This window comes from Bombina bombina, chromosome 4, assembly GCF_027579735.1.
Source record: "Bombina bombina isolate aBomBom1 chromosome 4, aBomBom1.pri, whole genome shotgun sequence".
In the NCBI taxonomy this organism is placed as follows: domain Eukaryota; kingdom Metazoa; phylum Chordata; class Amphibia; order Anura; family Bombinatoridae; genus Bombina; species Bombina bombina.
The window spans coordinates 989,485,891-989,508,490 of NC_069502.1; the positions used below are offsets into that span (position 1 = coordinate 989,485,891).

At 33.9% G+C, this 22,600-nt stretch overlaps 1 protein-coding gene across 3 annotated transcripts in view; it reads right to left on the reverse strand.

Annotated features, from left to right (window-relative positions):
• BCL11A (BCL11 transcription factor A) overlaps positions 1-16,755 on the reverse strand; it is a 175,262-nt gene extending 158,507 nt beyond the window's left edge. The window contains exons 1-2 of one of the 3 annotated variants that reach the window (XM_053712039.1): positions 16,320-16,753; positions 11,259-11,588 (exon numbers count right to left, since the gene is read on the reverse strand). In XM_053712039.1, the coding sequence (XP_053568014.1) occupies positions 11,259-11,588; positions 16,320-16,374 (385 nt within the window). In that variant the 5' untranslated portion in view covers positions 16,375-16,753. Of the gene's footprint in view, positions 1-10,785; positions 10,832-11,258; positions 11,589-16,319 lie in introns of those variants that run through there. The other 2 variants (XM_053712038.1, XM_053712040.1) reach the window with 2 other exon arrangements.
• Between the last annotated feature and the right edge of the window lie 5,845 nt (positions 16,756-22,600).

The window sequence follows — 22,600 nt, forward strand, 5'->3', positions numbered from 1 at the left end:
TTCAGGGAAGTGAAACCCCGGTTATTTAATACTTACATCTTTAAAATATCAGCTGTAGTGGTTCAGCCAGCCAAATGCAAACCAATGTCTCAAGCTGCATTTTGGAAACTAAAATTATTTGCATGTACCAAGCAACCCATGTGAAACAAGATCAGTTATTATTGCCGTTAAGTTCTGCTTCATTTGATATTTTTTAAGGAAGTACCAGTATCAATCAATTTTACACTTTCGAAAGGATGCATATGCCAGCTAATATTAATTCTGACCGTTGCCTGATCTGGTTTGCCAAAAATATTAGGTTTTAACAGTGGATCTTTGATTTTTTATTTATTTTTTGGTAATTACATAGGCAGTGAAAGCTGTAGCATTGACGTGATGCACTATATACCTTTTTAATGTAAGCTAGAATACACCTTCATTTTCATACATACTGACCACTTTATTACCAAAGGGGAATATTAAACAGCATTTCTCCACAGTAGGATCCGCAGGATGCTCTAATCTCACTCAGCGGCAAGCAGTCTCACTCATTAGAGGTCTCACATTGGAATCTAGCGCTTACACATCATACGATTTCCATTAATATGTGATTTGTTTGATACTGAATTCCCAGGACCTGTGTATCTGTATCATTATTAGACCCTGGCAATGCAATGCTTTGCTGCCTGATATGGAATAACTAGCTTATTACAAATTCCCTGCACATATTAGCCAGGGGGTTGAGGGGGAATCATTTATAAACACATTTTATTAAGAGCCTCAAAGATTAACACAACTGGAGATAAACAAACAACTAAACAAGAACCATAGTAACTCGTTAAATTAAAAAAAAAAAAATATTGTGAAGTATGAAACCATCATACTTGAATATACATAATGTTGTAGTGGAAGAGTTTACAATTAACTCACAATACAAAAATGATGTGTAAAAGTTATATGAATATAAAAACAAATTTCTAACAAGTTTATTCTTTACACAATAACATATGGTAGAAAATTCTTATGACATGTTAACACAAATTATATATATATATATATATATATATATATATATATATATATATATATATATATATATATATATATATATATATATATATATATATATATATAGCACACACACACACATACATAAATACATATATACACACACACACACTGTAGGTGTTGATTTGGCAGAATATATATGCAATTACAAATTCCATTCCATTAAACATCTTTGTCAGTCACTGGTCTGTTTTACACACAACCCCATCCTGTGGCAAAGTTATTGTACAAGGGACCAGAGCCCAGTCATAGTTTACATGGAATCAGAGCCAAGACAAAAGACTTAAAGACAGACAATAGCTTGCAATGCAAATGCATCTAAAAAGGGGGACACAATTCTCAACCTGCCAAAACTGTTTCCCCTTTTGCAGCGTCTGCAAAAAAACTATAGCAACCTTTACAGGGGAGGAGGAAGAAAAAAAAAAAAATCACAAAAGGAAGGGTGAATGTTTCTAAAAATTAAGCAATTAACTTTTAGGCAGAATTCAGCAAGCGACCGTGATAGACTGTTCTGCATAAAAAGCATAAGTTGTGATCCTCGATCTCAGACCCGCGGCCAGCACAATAGAGGCAGCCCCTGCACAATGCCTCCTGTCAGCAAGTGAATTATTTTTATACAGGAATTTTTATCTGTATTGTACAAACAAGTATGTGCCTGTGCCGACTTGTTAAGCAATCCACTTGTATGTAGAATCAGAAATGCTTTTTTTTTCTCTCCCCGCTGCTACCAGTCATACTGCTTTAACATCTGAAGGAAACACAGGCTTTGAAGATGCAGAAATGTTTTAGTTAAAAGCAGTTGTTTTAAGCAGTAAAGAGTATTTTTAGCAGAATTCATTTCTTGTTTATTGATTTTCATTAACCACAGAAAGCATGGCAAGGATTTACAGAATTAATGAAAATGCAGACTTTTTTTTTTTCTACAGCAAAATCAATGCAGATTTTAATTCCAACATAGCTATTATTTAACACATGTACCATACTCAGTGTGTGCCAAATATTTCCATTTGAACCTTTTATTTGGAATCTGTAATGAATTGCATTGTTTTCCAAAACATAAATATATGCTGCATTAAAAATGAGAAAGAGAGAACAAACCAATGGTCTCAATAGAAGATAAAAATGACAAATAAATCACATCACTTCTGTCAGCTATCTTAAGTGCATTGCCTCAGGTCTGTTGCTTCTATCGGGAGCTAATAAATGTAATTGTCAAAAAAGCAATACATTCACATCCTACAGATATTGCTATAGTGGCCTAGTCTGTGTTGTTTAAGTAAATGTTAATCTAAAATAAATCGGAGGCCAGTTTTTTTTTTTTTCGGTATTAAAAGTCATCGTCATTTTTAGAAATCAGATCCCTTCTATTATTTTGATACTATATTATCGAAGAATCCAGATAGAAATCTGAATCCATTTCAGACATAAATTTATTTATAGGAATATTTTGCTTTCGGGGTCAAACTAGGAGAGTTATGGCAAGTTTGCACTCCTAATGTTTTTGCTGTCATTATTCTAGATTTTTTTTTTTTGGGGGGGGGGGTGATTTTAAACTAGAAAGTATCATTGCACAACATGAATTGTTTTACATAGCTACAAAATAAGTAAAAAAATAAATAAAATGGGCAAAGTCTCGCCTTGCAGCGCACTATAATTTCATCATATAAGGTTTGAATTGTAGAAATTCACACACTTCCAAAGCATCTGGTAGCAATGTCCGTAGTCTAGACTATTCAAAAACACGTTGTTTGAGAAGACCTTATCTGTATTAAAATATTCAACTGCATTGTCTCAATTACAGCCTTAGTCTGGTACAAAACAAGCCATGTGAAGCATTCAGATTGACATCCATTTGTCCAGAGAAGGAGCCAGAGACCAAATACGGAGAGGTACCATTAGGACCCAACGTGGACTCATAAGTGCATAAAACACTGTGAAAACACTTTCAACGCTCTTTTAGCTAAGCAAACTGGGAAGGGATGAATTTGCTCAAGTGTGTTTTATTATAAAGCATGCCCCTTTCTTCTTTGTACACTCTGTTAATTTGGTCCATCTGCCAACGAAGATGTTCCTCCTGCAAAATAAGCACACTAATAAAGGCTTTTCCCACCACTAAACAAAGGAAAGATGGTTTGTCATGAAAATTCTACACCTTTATTTGCAGTCGAGAGCTAATGTGAGAAACCTTTAAGAAACGATTTCTATAATTCCACTATAAAGAGTTAACGAAAAAGACAAACATTAAGTGATCATTTGCCAAATAAATTCAAGAATTGCTTTTTTTTATTTCGTTTTTATTGTTTTGCTACAATTATGCCACATGAAATTCACTGAAACTGCAACTGTCAATGTCAGGAGAAAAAAAAAAAAAAAAAAAAGCCATGTACAATAAAGAAAAAACGATTGTAAGAGTTTGTTTTGCCGGCTGGCACAAAGAAAACAGGAAACAAACATACTGAACATTTTAACAATGCTGTCACTGACTAAGGATGGTAGAATTCCCTGGACTGGCTGCACGTTCCACGTCCAGCATGTAGCGGTGTACAGCTCTATTAGAGGAGGAGGTGGTGAGCAGAGAATTAAGATTCTGATGTTGTATCTGCAAACAAATTTCCATGCACCACTCTAAACCAACACATAAGCACTGCACAAAGTTATAGTGAATGTACTGCCATTTCATACACAACCTGCTATCTGAAAGGGTACAGAGTGTATGTATGCGTGTGTAACAGATTACACATATACACTATCATTATATATATATATATATATATATATATATATATATATATATATATATATATATATATATATATATATATATATATATATATATATATATATATATATATATATATATATACACATATATACACATATACACATACATACACACACACACACATTTTAAAAAACATACACAATGTTCGCCACAGATAATGTTGACAACCGGGTGGCATTATGAGGTACCCAGGTGGGGGCAGTATAATACTTTGCAAAATAACATTTTCTTATATTTATAAATGTTACTTAAACTACGGGTATTAAAAAAAAAAAAAAAAAATACTTAATTGCATAATTTTAATAAATGGATTTAATGATAAAAAAAATAGATCGGCTAACTTTCCACTTAATCAGTGTTCTACCCAGGACCTTTTTAGCAGGTGCACCACCCACTGATTTTACTGACCACCTGGCAAAAAATGTAGCCAATATTAAAAATATTAAATTTGTTTGCACAAATTATCATTTACATACATGTTAAATTATGCAATGAATTTGTGCTTTGGAAATGAAAAGGATATAAATAATTTGACTGTGCCCATCTGGATATTTCAAAATGCTACCTGAAAACTTAAAAATGCCACCCAGCTGGCAAAATTTTCTGCAGAGAACACATTTTAGCTTAAATTTTTGCTAGGTGGTCAGTCGAACCAGCCGGGTGGTGTGCCCATAAAATAGGTCCTGGAAGAACACTGTATACATACAAACTATTAAATTAGAACAATTTGCCAACAACAGCATTATATGAGCAAAAACAGTGTTAACAATTGTCAAATTAATCAGACTAGCTTGATTAGAACTTGCCCCCCCCCCACCCCCTACATATAAAACTACTACTAAAGAGAGCTTATATTTTGAGAAAAGCTGAACGGATATGAAATTTCCCATTATGTATACAGATTTTACTAAAACTAATAACCAACCAAAAAAATAAAGGGTTTACCAACACTGTGGGCAAGATTAAAAAAGGTACATTAAAACAACTCGCCTTGCTTTTGTCTAAAAGGTCATGCTTGTCCCACACTCTCTAGAGGTGCCAAAAAGCAAAATTATGTTAGCTAGGTTTCCTTCAAAATGCTGCAAATCAAGCTGATTTATGCCATTTGCAGCATTTTGAAGAAAACCTAGTAACAGGATTTGCTTTTTGGCATTGCTAGGGAGCGTAGAACAATCACAATTACTTACACAAAAGCAAGAGATTGTTTGTCCCTTCAAATTCTGATTTTTTATATTTGCATTATTTCTACTTAAAAAGGCCAGATACATTTATTGCGTAAAAATTAATAAAATGTTATGCTGAAGTGAGATTGGTTTGAAATCCAGGTTTGTACACAACTGGTACTTGGGTATCAGCTGATCACTGAATTATAAGAACTTCCTCAGCTTGAAATACACATCTTAAATATTTACAGTTCCTTTTTTTTACCTTTCCTGTCTTTTGTAAGTTATCAATTTCTACTATGGAATTATTCTTTTTATGAGCAAAGGATAACACCTCTCTTTTTCGGCAGGAGCCACAGCTGTTAGGATTTAACATCTCACTTCTAACTTTGCTTATTCCACATGTACGTATGTGCAAAAACCTTCATCCGATTCCTTTAATAAAAATGTTCATTCCTTCCATAACATACATACTGTACTTCAAAAACACACACAAAGAAACGCCCCCCTAACCCCCCCAAAAAAACCACCCCACAAACATTGTTAAAGAATAATGCTGGTTTATTTTTAGAAATCTGGTGCAGAAATAGCTAGAGAATGTCTCAAAGTTGGAAGTTTTCATAAAAACCTGACACACAAACTACAGCGTTGCATCAAATGACATTCACAAACAGATTATCCACTATAATCAATACGGTATAAACAAAATCTGTCGAAAGAAAGGCACAGAAATAAGAATTCTAGAGAGGCTGCAATCTTAAGTATGTAAAAGTATGTCAGGTGCACATAACCCCCCCCCCCCCCATAAAACCTGAGGTAAAAAATGTCTTTTATGGTAAAATGCAGATCTCTACCCAATGCACAAACAGAACATAAACCACCAGAAAGAAAATAAAGAATCACCATGATTAGATCTCATAGTAAGGAATGGCAAAATGCCAAGCAACGTCCAGCCTGATGCTAAGTGCCTTTTATTGAACAAAGCTGGTACCACTGCATATAAATGCCAACTACATCACAGGAAAAAAAAACCTGTGCCCAATTCAGTGACAACAAAGCTTTTCCTTCTCTTTTGGGTAATCAGAGGCCACATCCATAAAAATGCTTTTTATTTATTTTTTCATATTTGAGTAAAAGTCTATTGTAGGTGCTCAAGTTTATATAATGGATTTCTATAAAAATGGGAGACAATAGTATTTCCTATTAACAGTACATTTTGCTTCATCAAGGTTACATTTGTATTTAAAAAAAAATGTAAACTGGAGCTCTGACAACTAAAGTAAAACTAAGAAATCAGACAATGGAAAGGTGACAGCTTCAATATAAAAAGATTTGTAGTATGATCTATAATCACCATAATGTGCGCAGTGCAAGCTATGCAACTGCACTTTTTTTTCCCCCGAAAGGCTCAGAATCCACAGTACATACCCAATAAGGAAAATTGATTTAGTATTTAAAAAAAAAAAAAAAAAAAAAAAAAAAAAAAAAATTTATGAACGCAGTAACAGAATATTTGACAACTTATGGTTTTATTTTTATTTTTCTAACATGAAAATAGAAAAAAATTTTTAGTAGCCATGTTGTGGAATCTTAAAATGACGGAAAAAAAAAATAATTTTTTTTTTTTAAATATTGCTGATTATTTCCACAAAACTTTTAAATTACAATAACATTACTCAGAGCTGGATTAAGATACGTTACTGGACTTGCGCTCAAGTGAAACGTTAATTTTGGAATATGTAAAGCCCTTATTTGCTGGGAAGTTGATCCAACAACAGTATTTTAAAGGTTATGTATATTAAGAACATTTTTCACCCAATAATTTTGTTAACACTCTCTGTTCTAGAAATAGATGTCCTGCTTTTGCAATATGATTAACTCTACGCCTGGTCTCATAATGAAAAATAATTCTGATAGTACAAGTTATAATCAAGAGGTGTTAAAGACCGTCTGATTTTTGGCTGGTTTACAATAATAACACAGATATGAAGGAATGTCAACTGTCTGCAGATAAGTGTATAATGCAATGATGCTATAGCAAGCAGACAGACAAAAAAAAAAAAAAAAAAAAAAAAACACACACACAACTAATCTAAAATGTTCACACCCAGGAGGAACTTCCCAAAGTTGCAAACAGGGGAATCCATTTCAGATAAAAAGGCTTAGCATTCTTATAATAACCAAAAATAACATAAAATAAAAATGTATAAACTTCTGGAAACCTGTATATTCTGAGTTATAGATTAATAAAAGGATTGTCTTTACAAAGTTGTAAATTATGAACCTATTCCAACAACCAGTAACAGGGAACAAAAATTAGCGTCAGACTGTGGGATTTAAATCATTTACAAGGTTATGATACTCAACAATCAAAAATGGTCTCCACATTCCTGTTTATATAAAATTAAAATTTTAAAACTAGATTTTAACACATTGACAGCCAAAAAGCCTAAAAAACAGTTAATACCTCTGGTAATGAGCAGATTAATATACTGAATGCGAGTGCAGGAAGTGTACTCGCTTGCCCAGGGTGCCAATGTTTTTTATCTCACTAGCACAAAACAGTAATGTTATATTATACGTATACTGTACACAAGGTAAGCTGCGTTGGTATAGTAATGATATATAATGCACATAAAGACATACTTCTTTCTGCCCAAGACATTAATGATGAAGCAAGGCCTTTCACGACCAAAACAAATAAATAAAAAAAAAAAAAAACAAAGAAAGAAAAAAAAAAAAAAAAACACCATCAATGTGGAAATCGTTAATCTTTCAGACAATTATAGCTAGACTAGATTAAGGAGCAAAATATTCCAAATAAAAGAGGGTTACACTACTGGATTATGTTTAAGATGCTAATTTCAAAGAAAAAAAAAAAATGTATGAGCTAACCACAGACTATGTGCATAGTTTCCAACGGCCCAAAATGCTTTTCACAGTAAGTATCCCTCTCCCAGCATTAATCAATTCATAAAGTTGCAAAAAGTTCACAATAAATTAAGAAACAAAAAATAAATATATAGTCTAAAAGTAAAAGCTATGCATTGGACAGCACGTAATTATTTCTTCTAGACTGAAACACAATCCAGCACAGCAGTACTTAAGCCAGATGGAGCTATAGGTCAAAATGTATAAATAAAAAAATAAAAAAAAAACCTTAAAAATGCAAATTAAATAAAAAAACAGCAGGTCAAACCATGTTCCTAATAATATTTGCATTACATAAACTACTTTTGAACGCAATACTCACTTCTACACATTTGTCTATTAAAAATGTGTTTTTTCTATATAAAACAGGTTAATTATAACTAATTTCCATACTGACAAAGTCTACCGAGAACACAAGGTTAGCGACCTGGGATTAATAAGCCACTCCAGCGATTTAAAATATAAATTAATATCCACATTAATGCTTGCAGTCTTATGGCACATTTTACATCTAGATAGTCTCATAATTTAGAAACAGATCATCATCTGATATAAAAAGGATGCAGCTTTTTCAATCATTAAATTTAGCCTAAATAATGTCAATTAAACTTTTGCCACTTAATAGTGTTTTCTTATACTGGTATAAATATAAAAACAGAATTTATTGCTTTAGTAATTCTTTACCATGTAGAATTTGTCAATACAGTGACCTATCTAAGACCAAGGCAAGAAGTCTGGTTTTAATTCCTTCTTGACAGATACTGTGTTTTGTCTTTTAAACAGAGCTCTCCGATATGTAAATATGATGTTACATCACAGTGGTGTTACTCCATATTTGGTGATTTAGATTTGCTTTGGATCTCTAAAGACTACAAATCCCTTCCACCCATCTCTGGCTTCATTAATCATGGCTTTTGCCTCTGTTCAAAGTCCCTCAAATGAAAGACAGCACATGGAAATAGTAACAGCCACAAACCCATCAGGAAGAAAAGAACTTTAACCCCATAAGTGCTGAAAGGTGCTGCAATTATAAGCAGACATAATATACGGATTACACCCATCAATACCCCCTGAATGTACTATATACAAATACAGCAATGTTTTATAGAGTGCCACAAAGGATCTATTCAGAAATAAGACACCATGGACTTTTTTTTTTTTAATTAAAAGCTTTACATTTAGGACTTGGCTTATGACCTACAGACATATGCTGTATGTAGTACAGTGTTCTCCACAATAAATATTTCCAGTCAGGTGGCATTATAAGTAGCTGGTGGGGGAAGTGCAATAATTTGCAACACTTTATATTATTTATAAATGTTACTTAAGCTATCCAAAGAACAAATTAATTGCATAATATAACAAACTGATTTAACATTGATTTGTGGGAGGAAGAAAAAAAAAAAAAAAAAAAAAAAAAAAAAAAGGGAGATAAAAAAAAAAAATGTAATAATAGCTAACTTTATCTTAATATTGGGTTATATTTTAGGCGAGTGGTCACTAAAATCAGTCAGATGGTGTGCCTATTAAAAAGGTATTTGGGAAAACACTGTAGCAGTTGTGCAATATTATGCAAAAAAATAAAAAATAATTCTGCATTACTTTAATTTTTAAAGAAAAAAAAAAAAAAAAAAAAAAACACACAATTGCAAAAAAGTCACACAAAGCTGCCAATTTCTAATTAGGCCAGACTTTACTGTTTGACTCAAGCAAAGCTAAGCTAGCAAGTACATTACTAGCACCTTTTGATGATTTTATACATTCACTAGTTGTAGAAATGTTCCAGATTAGATGCTTCGACTTCCTCCCCTTTTCTTTTCAAAATCACTCTAAATCATACTATTAAAGTAGTTAAATAGCCCATACATGTTGAAGTCTAACTATAGATTCATCCTTCCAGTTTTCACAAAATATAGATAAAAACATACCAAAAAAAGGAGTTAAGAAGTCAGCTAAAGAATTGAGAGGCTATCCTCTCAGTTTTGAAGGTTACAGACAGTGGTGTGTGACAATGCAGACACAAACATTTGGAAGTCAGAAACAAAATTCTACAGGCTGTGGCACAGTTCAAGAACTCGTTTGCAGAGGACTGTTAAAATATAAATGGCTGCATCACAATGTAAGTGGTTAACCAACAGCTCTTTAAAGTGGCGTCTAAAAGTTTGTTTACTAGAATCAATAAAAAGGGGTCATATCTTCATGAGTAATAGGCTTGTGATCTTTGATTCAAATAAAGTTTGGGTTTCCTGTAATATAGCCTATATTGTTATCACATTAACAAGTAATTCATCTTAATGTCTGTGTACAGAATGGTCAATCAGTATTTTGGAACCAAATTACAAATCAAAAATGTGTCACTAATAAGCGGTTTAGACAGAAAACATTCTGTAAGCAAAACATCATTTTCTCTTAAGAATTAAAAAAAATAGCATTTAATTTGTAACAAAAATATTCTCAGATTTATAGTCAAACAAAAAGGAGAAATCAGTGCTACTGGTGAAATGTGGTTGTGTAAACCACAAAGAAAATAAAGATACATCTGTCAAAACCACATCAGAGACTATGGAAAGCAAAGAAAAGCATTTATCATCTGGCTGAAGTGGTAAACTGCAAAAAGCTGCCTCTCCTGTCAAACCAACCTTTTGAAATTTCCAACATGCCCTTAAACTTTTCGAACGAGCATGTCTGTGCGCTTCAGCGACTGCCCTCTCTACTCTGGCCAGGCCAGTCGAAAATGGCATCTTAAAGTCAAGGTCAGGGGTGACACAATGCCATGGGGCTGTGTTTAATTACAGTCTGCATGCTGACAGCCAATATGGATCCAAGGCTAGCTGAAGCATGCTTTAACCCTGCAGTACTCACTTTGTAAAGTCATTTTTCTACTAGATATAATCCTGTCTCAAATCTGGAAAGAAAATATACAAAAAAAAAGGGACACAAGATCAATATGATCTTAATAAAAATGTATAGCAAAATGCAATGCATAATAAAAACTATAAATTATTAATTTATTTTTTTATAAAAGGCAGATTTTTTTTTCCATGTTCTAAATAATAAGGTAACATATGTTGCAAATGACACGTGCCTGATATTGCTTTTAAAAAAATCGATGTAAAAGATAAGAAAAAAAAATATTTATTTATAGATGATAGTTATGAGGAACTATACAGTTTCTCATTGTGTGTGTCTATAGATATATACATTTAACCTAATATCTATCGAAAAACACACTAAGCTCTGAATAGCCATGTTATCATGTAAGGAACATATACCATTTTGTAATGCAGGACGCAATCGGAGGAGCACGCACGGATTTTCCTCCAATTTTTATTTACCTGCTGCATTTTCCTGCTTTGGACAAACTCCTCTAGAAGATGTTGACAAACAATCGTCATCCTCCGGCGTAACCTGGATGCCAACCTCCACGGGATTGGATGCTTTCTTTACCTCGCCTGGCAAGGGCGAGGGCGGTTTATCCACAGCTTTTTCTAAGCAAAGGCTGCCATTGCATTGTTTCCGTTTGTGCTCAATAAAAACAAGTATGTCCCCCAATGGGAAGTTCATCTGACACTGGCCACAAGTAAGGAGGTCATTATCCCCTTCTCCAGCTCCTAATGTGCTGTGGTCTGGTTCGTCGTCTGTGAGAATGGCTTCGATAGGTTCGGCTGTAGTTTAGAAAACAAAAAGAAATCAAAATCAGCTCTTTAAAAGAAAACACCACACATGCACACAAATATACAATTGGTTTCTGCTTAAACTCTCATACGCTGTCAAAAATAATATAAAATGAATCAACATGACTAGGAAGAAATCAGGGAGATTTTACAAGTGTATGCTATCGATCTTATCATAAAGGGAACATGTCATTTATGCACACAAAAAGACACACTGTACCAAAATACATGTAGACAGATGTGTAAATTATATTTATCCACTCAGCAGCTGTGAACAAAGCAAATTAAGATTTTCTGTGTTTATTTACAACAAATAGGACGATGAAATAAATATAATTCCAGGGGGGAAAAAAAAAAATGAAAGGAGAGGGGAATAGAGTTAAATGCCCATCTACCCATCTACCTTAGTGAAAAACTGGGATATTATACGTTTAGGAAATTCAGTATAGAAATCTTGTGAATACTTTTGAGTTCTTTGAAAAATAAGCCAATTAGTGCTTTTGCTTCATTGTGGGAATTGAGTAGACTAAAATGTATTCTGAACAGGTTTGCATTTGTGTTACTCCATCAAATAAAAGTCAGTGTGGTCAAATGAATGTCACATTTCATAAGAGATGATAAAAGTCTGTTCTATCAACTTGAAATATCTATTACAGTGTTGTCCAACATGACACATTTGCTTAGACTCCCAACTAGTTTAATTGAAGAAAAAAAAAAAAATACTCAAATGATCTGTAGAAACCAACATTTTTGTGAAGACAGAAACAAAACACATTTATTTTCCATAAAAAACACTTTAAAGAATACTTTTTATTTCTTACAATGTTCAAGATCTAAACGATAAAAAGGGCAATTCACAAAGAAAACCCATATTGTAAAATATCAGCTTGCAACTATCAAACAGTTAATCAGTCTGACCTTCTTTAGCAGGCTGCCAATTTCACATTTTAATGAACTTAAAGCCACTGAGAATCAAAAAATAGATTTTAATTTGGTCACAGATTATTGGAATAGATCTTCGTAAAGTGTAAAAATCTACTGAACACAGGTTATATTTATTTCAACCCCACGTAGAGTGAATATAGAAGGGGAAGATCTGGGGTAGCTCCCAGCAGAAAAGTATACAATAATGTGACAGCGGTACCTTACAGTACCTGGGTTTCAACTAGGACACAGGCATTTTCCATAAATCTATCTGTAGCACTAGTTTTGATATCATAAGTTTATACTACGTTGCGAAGGTTAAAATTGACAACATTAATAATTTTTCATTAAATATTGCATTCCAATAAAAATTAAAAAAAAAAAAACTAAGTTGACAGTTTCTATAAGAAATAAAATAGGTAAAATATTTTTGTTTTTAATTCAATCATAATATTGGGATTTCACTGAAATATTAATATAATATTTAAATCCACAATATGCATGTCACAATCTGTTAAAGACAAAAAAATTGTACAACATATGTTAAGCACAAATAAAATAAAAATGTCCGGATATGATTATTTTATATATTCGTCAATAACAGACACAAATATATGGACCAGGCTCAGAATGGTTTACAAAAAAAAAAAAAAAAAAAATTCTGTACAAAATAGCCTAAACTCTGAGTGTAGTGAATAGCTTGATTTACAATCAAAACCAGGAAATGAAGTGCTTATGCAGAGGTTGCTGATTATCCTTCCACATTTCACCTAATTAATTTTATAGGAGGCAAAGTTCTTGAAAATAACAAGCTGATCAGATGTACAGATATAAAATCCATAGCCCTAACATTTTCAATGCACTCAACGTAAATTATTTCTAATTAGCTAGGAATACATTCTAATAAATAGGTGCGTGCAGCATGGCGGTCATTATATATAGTTGATGTATTTTAGAGATAGGAGAAAATGATTCTCATTATTCAGTATTGTCAGGATTATTAAAATGAGATGCAGCTTTGGCTATGAGGAATAAGTCAGTTCAGATAAAACTATAGAGGTATTTGTATATTTAACACCAAAGAAAGTGATCAATCAGCAACATTAATGCTATATAGTAAAAAAAATAATCATTTAGATAATTCTATACACATAGATATTTAAATATGCATTGTTATGAAATGCAGGAAAAAGATAGTTAATAAAAATATATTTTCTGAAACTAAAAGATGCACATGAATGAGATCTGAGAATGCTGATTGGATATAGCGTCCTGATCCTTGTTTTTATTATTGTGTTGGAAACTGTAGTAGTTTTCTTCCATTGTTTGTGAAACTAAGGAACATATCACCATAATAACATGACATCCAGTGTCTGGACTGGTCCGGGATTGAGTAAAAAAAAAAAATAATAAAGATCTCGTCTGGGCAAGTTGTGTTTTTGAAGTGAACTTTGCAAATAATAAAAAGCACTATTGGAGCCTTGAACAGAGGGATCTATCCCTCCCTCTTCCTCTCTCTCTGTCCAAACACGTGGATAATAGGCAAACATGTCAGACAGTCAACAAGGAACCTCTGTTTTAGGAAAAACCTGTTTCATTCCCATCCCCCATCTTACACAAGCCTTCTTGAAATCTGTCAGCTGAACTAATACAGAACAATGTAAACTTGAAAAAAAAAAAAAAAAAGGGATTGCAAGAACAAGACAGACATATCACAAGTTAAACTTCAAAACAAATAGAACTTAAAACACACACACACACACAATTTTTTAGACATCACAATAGCATGTATAAACAGATTGGGTTTTTTTAATTTTTGATCTTACATGTAATGTTTGCCTTTTAAGGAAAAACATTTGAATAACCCCAATTTGCTTTTTATACAAATCAGTTGATGGCTTTACATTATTCTTACTTTAGATAGCTGCCTCTCACTATATACACACACAATAGTATAATGAAAAATGTATACTGTAGAACATATACACACTAAGTTTCCAAAGTATGTATAAAATATATTTCTACTTGTAACTCATAGCTTATGCATTCGCATACAATGTCAAATGTGGATATAGACAAAGAAACAGAAATAAAGGCAAGAATGAAAAATGTGTGGCTCATAATTCAAGCCAAACACTAGAAAAATATGAAAATGAAGGGAATATATAACATGTGGAACTGGTCAGGTTCAAGTTTGTCCATATTTCGCGATCTCGCGCTGCTCCCTACTGGTCAGATCTAGTATCACAAAGAATTTCTTAAGTGAAACCTCATGTAGCCTGTCTGTCCCCTGGAGCTCCCGTGGAAAGGGGAGGAATGCCAGAAATAAATATTAGTGTCAAGCCCAGAAATAAAAATAGAAAAACAAATATAATTTTTTTTTTTTTAATTATTCCTATCCAGCCAGTTAAAATACATATATAAAAGCGTTATATTTACATGAACTGGGTATGGTAATTACAGATTACTGACCAACAGGAAACAAGCATTTATGGAATTATGTTGTACATTATGACCCCTAATAACCTCTTAACGATTTTAACATAAAAATTAACATTACACAAGAACTACACATACACCTGTAGAAAATCTGTGCACTTAAAAAATATATATCAAAAGGTAACTTATCAAAAACGAAATCCAATTATGATCAATAGCATTTAAAATGGGAAGGTTATAGGTGAAGCACGTCCGACTGGACACACGTCAAAGGAATCTAATTATTTATATATTACATCGCATTAACGTCTTTACCTTTTATCTTTAATACAAGTAAGGTTTCACCTTAAGCGAAGAAGGAAGTTGGTGTTTAAGGGAAATGTGGACAGCATTAAAATCTATAAACAGATGAAGATGGTTTACATATGGACAGCAGGAATGCCAGAGGTTACTGTACAATACAACTGATAGAAGAAGCACATACGAGGTCGTACTAGACAGACTGTCAACTATTAAAATAGATTTAAAAAACAAAGGTTTATTCTTTATTTTTCATACTTTACAAAACAATGCAATCGGATTAATGTATTTTTGGCTCAGTACCATTTTTTATTAGATTATTTTCTTATCCCCCCCACCCTTTGCAGACCCTTATTGTGGAGTTTATTTTTTAGCTTTTCCTGTCTCAGTAGTTGGCAGCAGGCTGTGCACACGCGGTGCTTGTAAACATTCAGACACGAGATTTTTCCCAATCAAAATCCACTTCCACTTTTTTTTGAAAATCTTCCAAAAAATAGTAAAAGAGAGAGAGGGAGAGAGAGAGAGAAGAGAAGGGATTTCCTCTGCCAGCTGCAAACCAGAAGTTTTGAAAGAGAGTTTTGAAGCTGGATAAGGTTTCTGTATTAACTAATATTATAATTATTATTTTTGCAAGAACTGCAGAAGATCCCACCTGCACGAACTTCAGAGGTGGTGGCTGCAGCAGCTGAAGAGGTGGTGGAGGTGGCTGCAGCTACAAAGTGATCTCTCCGGACTGCAGGCAGCAGCAGGGCACACACAGGGAGCACAGACCCTCAGCCTGCAAAGCCTCTCACAATACCCTGATCTCTGCCTAAACCTGGCAAATCAAAGCCTTGCTGCTTCCAAACTTAAATTGCATTTAACAATTAACCTGTTCTTGCAATTGCAAACAAAAACACTAGATCACTGGAATCTAAGCTTTTTTTTTTAAAAGTAATTTTCTGCCTCTGGAGATCCATAGAAAGTGAGAGGGTTTTTTTCTCTTCCACTATGACTTTAATGTCAGTGTCACACACCTACTGCTGCTCAGGTACAGAGAGGATTAAGCCAGGTACTTACGTGAGTATTCCCGTTTGCTGAAGTGCTGGGGTTTGCCTTGCTTGCGGCGAGACATGGTGGTGGTGGTGGTGGTTGGTAGGTGGCTGGTGAGAGATCGGTTCACATCGGGAGAGCGGGGTTAGGAAGAAGGAGACTCCAGAGAAAATATCTTCATCAAATGCCTTTGACATCCAAAATAAATTAGAAATAATACAAAGATGGTGCAGAGAAGATGAATTGTGGGACAGCCGTCATGGCTCTTTTTTTTTCCTCTTCTTCTTTTTTTGGAAAGGGGGGTGAAAAAAAAGGAGAGAGATAGAGAGAAGGAGAGAAATGAAAAAAATGGCAAAAGCCCCCCTGAGCAGCAAGTTCAAGTGCGGACGTGACGTCCCTGCAAACTTGAACGTCAGGAGCTGGATGGACAGAGACATACAAAACATGGGCAGGGCCAGAGGGAGAGAAGGGGAGGAGGGAAGGCAACACCAATGGACACTCATAAGGGGCTGGACAGGAAAACCAGACCTGGGCAAGCCAATGGCCAGTGATCAGAGGCAGAGGGGGTGGGTATGAGGGCACTCACAGTACAAGGGGGAGGGTGAGCACAAGAGGCTGCTAGACAGGCTGCTGCTTGCTGAAAGAGAGACGATGAAAAAACCAAGCAGCACAGAGCTGGAATCCTATCCTGCTGTTGAGATGGCAGAAAGAGCACAGCATCTATCATATAAACACAGAAGGGCTCTCTTAACAGGATGCATATAGGGAAATCCACCTCATAGCAAATGTAAAGTAGAGTGAGCTCAGGGAGGGAGGGGGGCAAAACTGCAAAGAAAAAAAAAAGTTTTTGCACGTGTGGAAAGGATAGAGAAATATGAGTCAAATAAGAAGAGAGGGAGGGGTTATGAAGTTATGTGGGGGGAAATAAGATTTAGCTTGACAGGAAAAAAAGTAAGACAGGCGATATTTAGCATGAAGGTAATGTAGAACAAGACTGGGTGGGGGTAGAGTGCAGTGTAGTGTGTGAAATAATGTTAACAAGATAATGTACACAGCTTCTCTGTAATATATTAGGCTTAAAATCTCCAGTGAATCACAGCTAATAATTTAAAGAGGTATGCAGTAAATAGTTCAATGCAAATATTTATAGCAGCAGATCGTTTAAAAGCAGGGCAGAAGGATGTGATTAAATACTTAACCCATTGACTGCCAGAGGGGAGTGAAACACTATTTCAACACTCTGGCAGTTTTGTTTTTCTTTTTAAAGCGGAAGGTGCAGGAGATAGTTACAGATGTATGTAGATAACAAAGCTATTAACAGTGATCGTTGGTCAGACAAACAGAAATGGCTTTACAATGCCATAAAGAACCCATAGGGGAATCTACTGACTAGGGGCAAAACATCTGTATATAAAACAAGGTAATAACCCACTATACTCTGGCTCAGGTGACCTTTACATTTTGGAAGGACAAAGATGCAACTTCCACAAGGAAGCACATCAATAAATACACCTGATCCAGAAAAAAACAGCTAGGGGATAGGATTCTCTGATGGCTGTTTCAAGGAGAGCACTGAAAATGAGCGGTGCTTAACTGTACAGAGATTCAGAAAGCATTCAGGGGAATGTTGAACATAAGTGAACAATAAATACACTTATTGAAATTAGAAATAGTAGATGAAAGTGCAATCATAATGCAATAAAAACAGATGACCTGTAAAGATGTATAAAGAAGCCTATGTGCTTTTTCACTGTACAGTGCTGTGTAATCTGTTGACCCTTTATGAATAAAAGATAGAGAAAACAATAGCGCAGTGAGCTTGGCATAAATATATGGGTGTTACATCAGGCAAGATAATACCTGCTTCTTTGTCTGTGCTTATGAATTTTATAGTCCAGTGAGATAAAGGAAATATTGTAAAATAAACCAGAATTCTGTTTCTGCTGACGTTATTTTGTCTTAAGGGCACAGACAGCTTTGAAGAAGCTTATTAAGGAATGTGCAGAAAACCTGTTGGAAATGCGACACTGTCTTAGTCCTACACACTACTCGCTGCTGGCAGAAATCCCTGCCTGTTTGAGCCGATATAGTTCTAGCAGTAGCACCCCTATGATCTAAAGTTTATTCTCAAGCAAATGAAACTCTGCACAATTTATTGAAATTTCTCAGGTTAAGAAAACCTTCCAAAACCTATAAACATGATTCAGGCTAATGAAGTGGCAAATATACATGGGCATTGTTAGCTGGTTGAGTAAAGTACCCTCTCTGAATGTGAGGAAACTTCTATAATAGCATATTTCACTTCCGCTTTCAGATTTACAAACTCATTAGGATTCTGTACCATAACATTTACTTGCAAAAATGTGATCAACTTTGTGTGCAGTTAATATTTTCAGTGTTGTCCTCAGGTGTTTAGTGAAGACAAAATCCTGTTATAGCTGGGGGTTTTCACTAATGATTAAAAGTAACCAATTCTAATTTGAATATTTTGTAATAAGATAACAGAGCACAGTCCATAAAACTGAAAAGATCCAAATATTTTTGAGTGAAGAAGGCATCTCTATAAACATATTTTGTGATACAAGCAAAGATCTGGTACAATATGGGTATTTTTTTGTGCTAGGTATGAGCGGATCTCACAAAATATGACTTTTTGTGTATCTGAGCATGAGTTTGTGTAGATATGAACTGGCAAGATCTATGACATTATCATATTTAGGCATGGGTCCAGGAGAATTTGGGTGTGTTTGTTAGACATGCAGTCGGCAAGATCTAGCATTTTCTTATACAACACAAGGCAGCTTGCTTAAAGGCACATGACAGATTTTGAGATTGGGAAATGTATTTTTTAATTGTGCGTAGTAACAAAAAAACTTTCTAGTATAATTTTACTATTTATTTTTACCTTATCTCCCTGTGATTTAACTGTAAAAATTGTATATTTGCCAAGTCCAGTGACAATAGAAAGTGCATATCCCAAATTTTTCAAGTGTGTCCCAGTTGAAGTCTACACAGTATTGTTTGATCACTTTAGTAGCTTGTTTTTATCTATCCATAACTGGCCTCATTAGAGAAGATAAGAAAGAGCCTTTTAAAGGGCTATGTCCCTAGAATGAAAAATAATGCAAATTTTGCTAACAAAATGCCTTTAAAACCTTTATTTTGTGGACAAACCTTTTGCAATATAGATTGTTTATATATATATATATATATATATATACACACACACACACACACACATTTGCAATATAGAGTGTGTGTGTATATATATATATATATATATATATATATATACACATACACACTCTATATTGCAAATGTGTGTGTGTGTGTATATATATATATATATATATATATATAAAACAACACACACACATATATATATATATATAATTATGTCCCTTTAATTCCCCCCATTCATTTTTGTATACTAGATTGTCTAGTGAGTAAAACACTTCCCTTTAAACTGTATGCAAATAAATCATTATCTTATTGTATGTTTATAAACTGAGTGCATACCTGTACATAGGGCTAGATTTATCAAAGCCATTCTCCTCTAATATCGTCCAAAATAACGCATACAAACAAATCCTCATATTTATCAAAGCACTCTGCGCCTATAATTGCGCAAATCTGAAAGAAACTTCTTCGCACTCCACTTGCATTCGCCTAGGCGCACAGGCGCGCTCCCGAGTGCACCAATATACATTAGTAATAGGCGTAATTTAACAGCCCGACCTACAAATACATCCAGTTGCTTATTCATCATTGCTTTGCGCCGATAATTCCGGCTGTAATTGCGTGTTGTATATTTCGCCATACAGACTGAGTCGAACACCATTATAATACATGCTTTTACATCTTGTGATGCAGTACTTTACTCTTTTAACTAATTTTTCAAAAGTTCAGCTCAAAGAAGATACTGTTATTCCCAGTAATTTGCGCTTACACAGGCGCATATGGTGCCAAAAGTTTTATATATATGTATCGATATATTGATATATTTTATTTTTGTGTCAACATATGGCACAAACAGCACAGAAACATTATATAATATAAATATTAGCTAAATAGTTACCTAAAAAACGTTTTTTTAATAATCAAAACATGGCGGCGCAAATATTTATAGGGATGTACTGTGACAAATAGGAAGTAAATGCTTTTTCCGACAGGCGCAATTTATTATTATTACGCCCCAGCTCGCCTGCGCAAAGTTACATCTATTTTTTTTATAAATGTAGGCGCACATGTGCGCCTCTCCGGAGGCGAGCTGGGGCGCAGAGTTCGCCTAGCCTTTGATAAATCTAGCCCATAGTCTGTCATGTAAGGAATGCCTATTCTACTACCTCTTCCCACACAGAAGTTCTTTACCCTAATTGTGGGAGACAAGTAAACAGGGTAAATTAATTGTAACGTCTCGAATGAATCAGAATTTTTATACATATTGTAGTGTATAATAGAAATGATATCTAGTGAGAAATGGTTTTGTAGCCATCCCTTCAGTGCTAAGTGCATAATCTCTAGAATATATATTGTTTTTGCTCCATTTTTAAAACATCTTTGAAAACAACTGTGTTTCCAGAGGAGGAACAGATTAGAGATTAGTAAATATCCATCAAATAAGGTTTAAATATCTACATTTCACTTTTTCCCAATTGTTGCTAAACTATAACAGTTACAGTGTGTCCGAGGAATCATTACATTTATAGATCTTGACTTTCATATCCAAATTATTTCAAAAGCGACAAACTTGGGAAATCAAATATTTAAGTGACCTTACATTTGACAGTGGCACAAGTTACTAAAGTAGGTAACATCTTCTCTTTAGGCAAAACTGCATTTTTAAAATCTGGAATTTGACTTCTTAGCATAGACATTGCTAAATCAAATTGCTATACAATATATCAATATTGAGATTTATCACAAGCAATTCCAACACTATATATATATATATATATATATACAGAAATGTAAGGAACTGCTCGCTCACTAACCAAAAATGACAACAACCAGGGTGCCGGCAGGGGTAATAAATAGAAAATATACAGTGAGTGCAGTCTGTGTATATATATATATATATATATATATATATATATATATATATATATATATATAAGGTAGAACTTTAAAAATCTTTTTAAGACCAGGCTCAAGGGTGCATCCATCCTACGAATACCCAATGAGCTTGGAATAAAATAATACTGTATGAAATTTAGCTTTCTGATTGTCTATGAATACAAATTGTACCCCAGAGCAAAGCCTATTTGAGAAATGTTGCAAAGTTAGTACCCCAGATGTTTGCAGCAACACACAGTTTATATCAGGTTTTTGCTTGTATTACATTTGCTATATAGATTTATAGCATTACAGCTTAAATGTAGTTTTTTTTTTAACCTAATAAAAAAGAGCACTCCATATCATAAAATGTATACATTCACTTGCAGAAACACATCCATTTAAAGGGCATTTGTCATACCAATACACTTTCCTTTTACTGCGTACACAATTATATTGATGTTAAGCCGTCTCACAGTATGCATTGTTATGGTACTCAAACCACATGTAGTGGCATTCAATCTGAAAACAATTAATTATATACATTTATAAGTGCAATGCAAGGTTATGGAAATATCATTTAGTGGTTATTTCCAATCAATACATTGCATTGTTTTATTGATTTTCTTTGAAAAAGTCACAATAAATTCTTAAGCACTTACAGTATATCTGTTATTATTATGTTTTATTTACGACACAGAGGTGACTTTCTAAACCACATTTTAAAGCTTTCATACATTGGAACATATATATATAAACAGACCATATAGCTACATTTTCTGCAATATGGGGTGCAAATAAGTAGTTTTTTTATCACAGTATTATTTATTTCAGTTGGTTGCAGGCCGTGTTATAAGAAATTTGGGGTTATAGAATGTACACTTCATAATAAATGATTTAATACATTTTAGGAGAAAGTTATTTTAAAAGGACACAAAAACCAAAATATTTCTTTCATGATTCAGATACCGCTTACAATTTTAAAAAAGTTTCCAATTTACTTCTGTTCTCAAATTTTCTTAGTTATGTTATTCTTTGTCGAAGAGATATCTAGATAGGTAGCGTGCACATGACTGGACCACTACATTGGCAGGAAATAGAACTGCCATCTAGGGCTCTGGCTATTGTATAACATTCTTGCAAAACAACTGCCATGTAGTGTTGGAGACTTGCACGCTCCTGAGATTACCTGCCTGCTTTTCAACAAAGGATTCCAAGAGAAGAAGAAAAATTGATAATATAAATAAATTGAA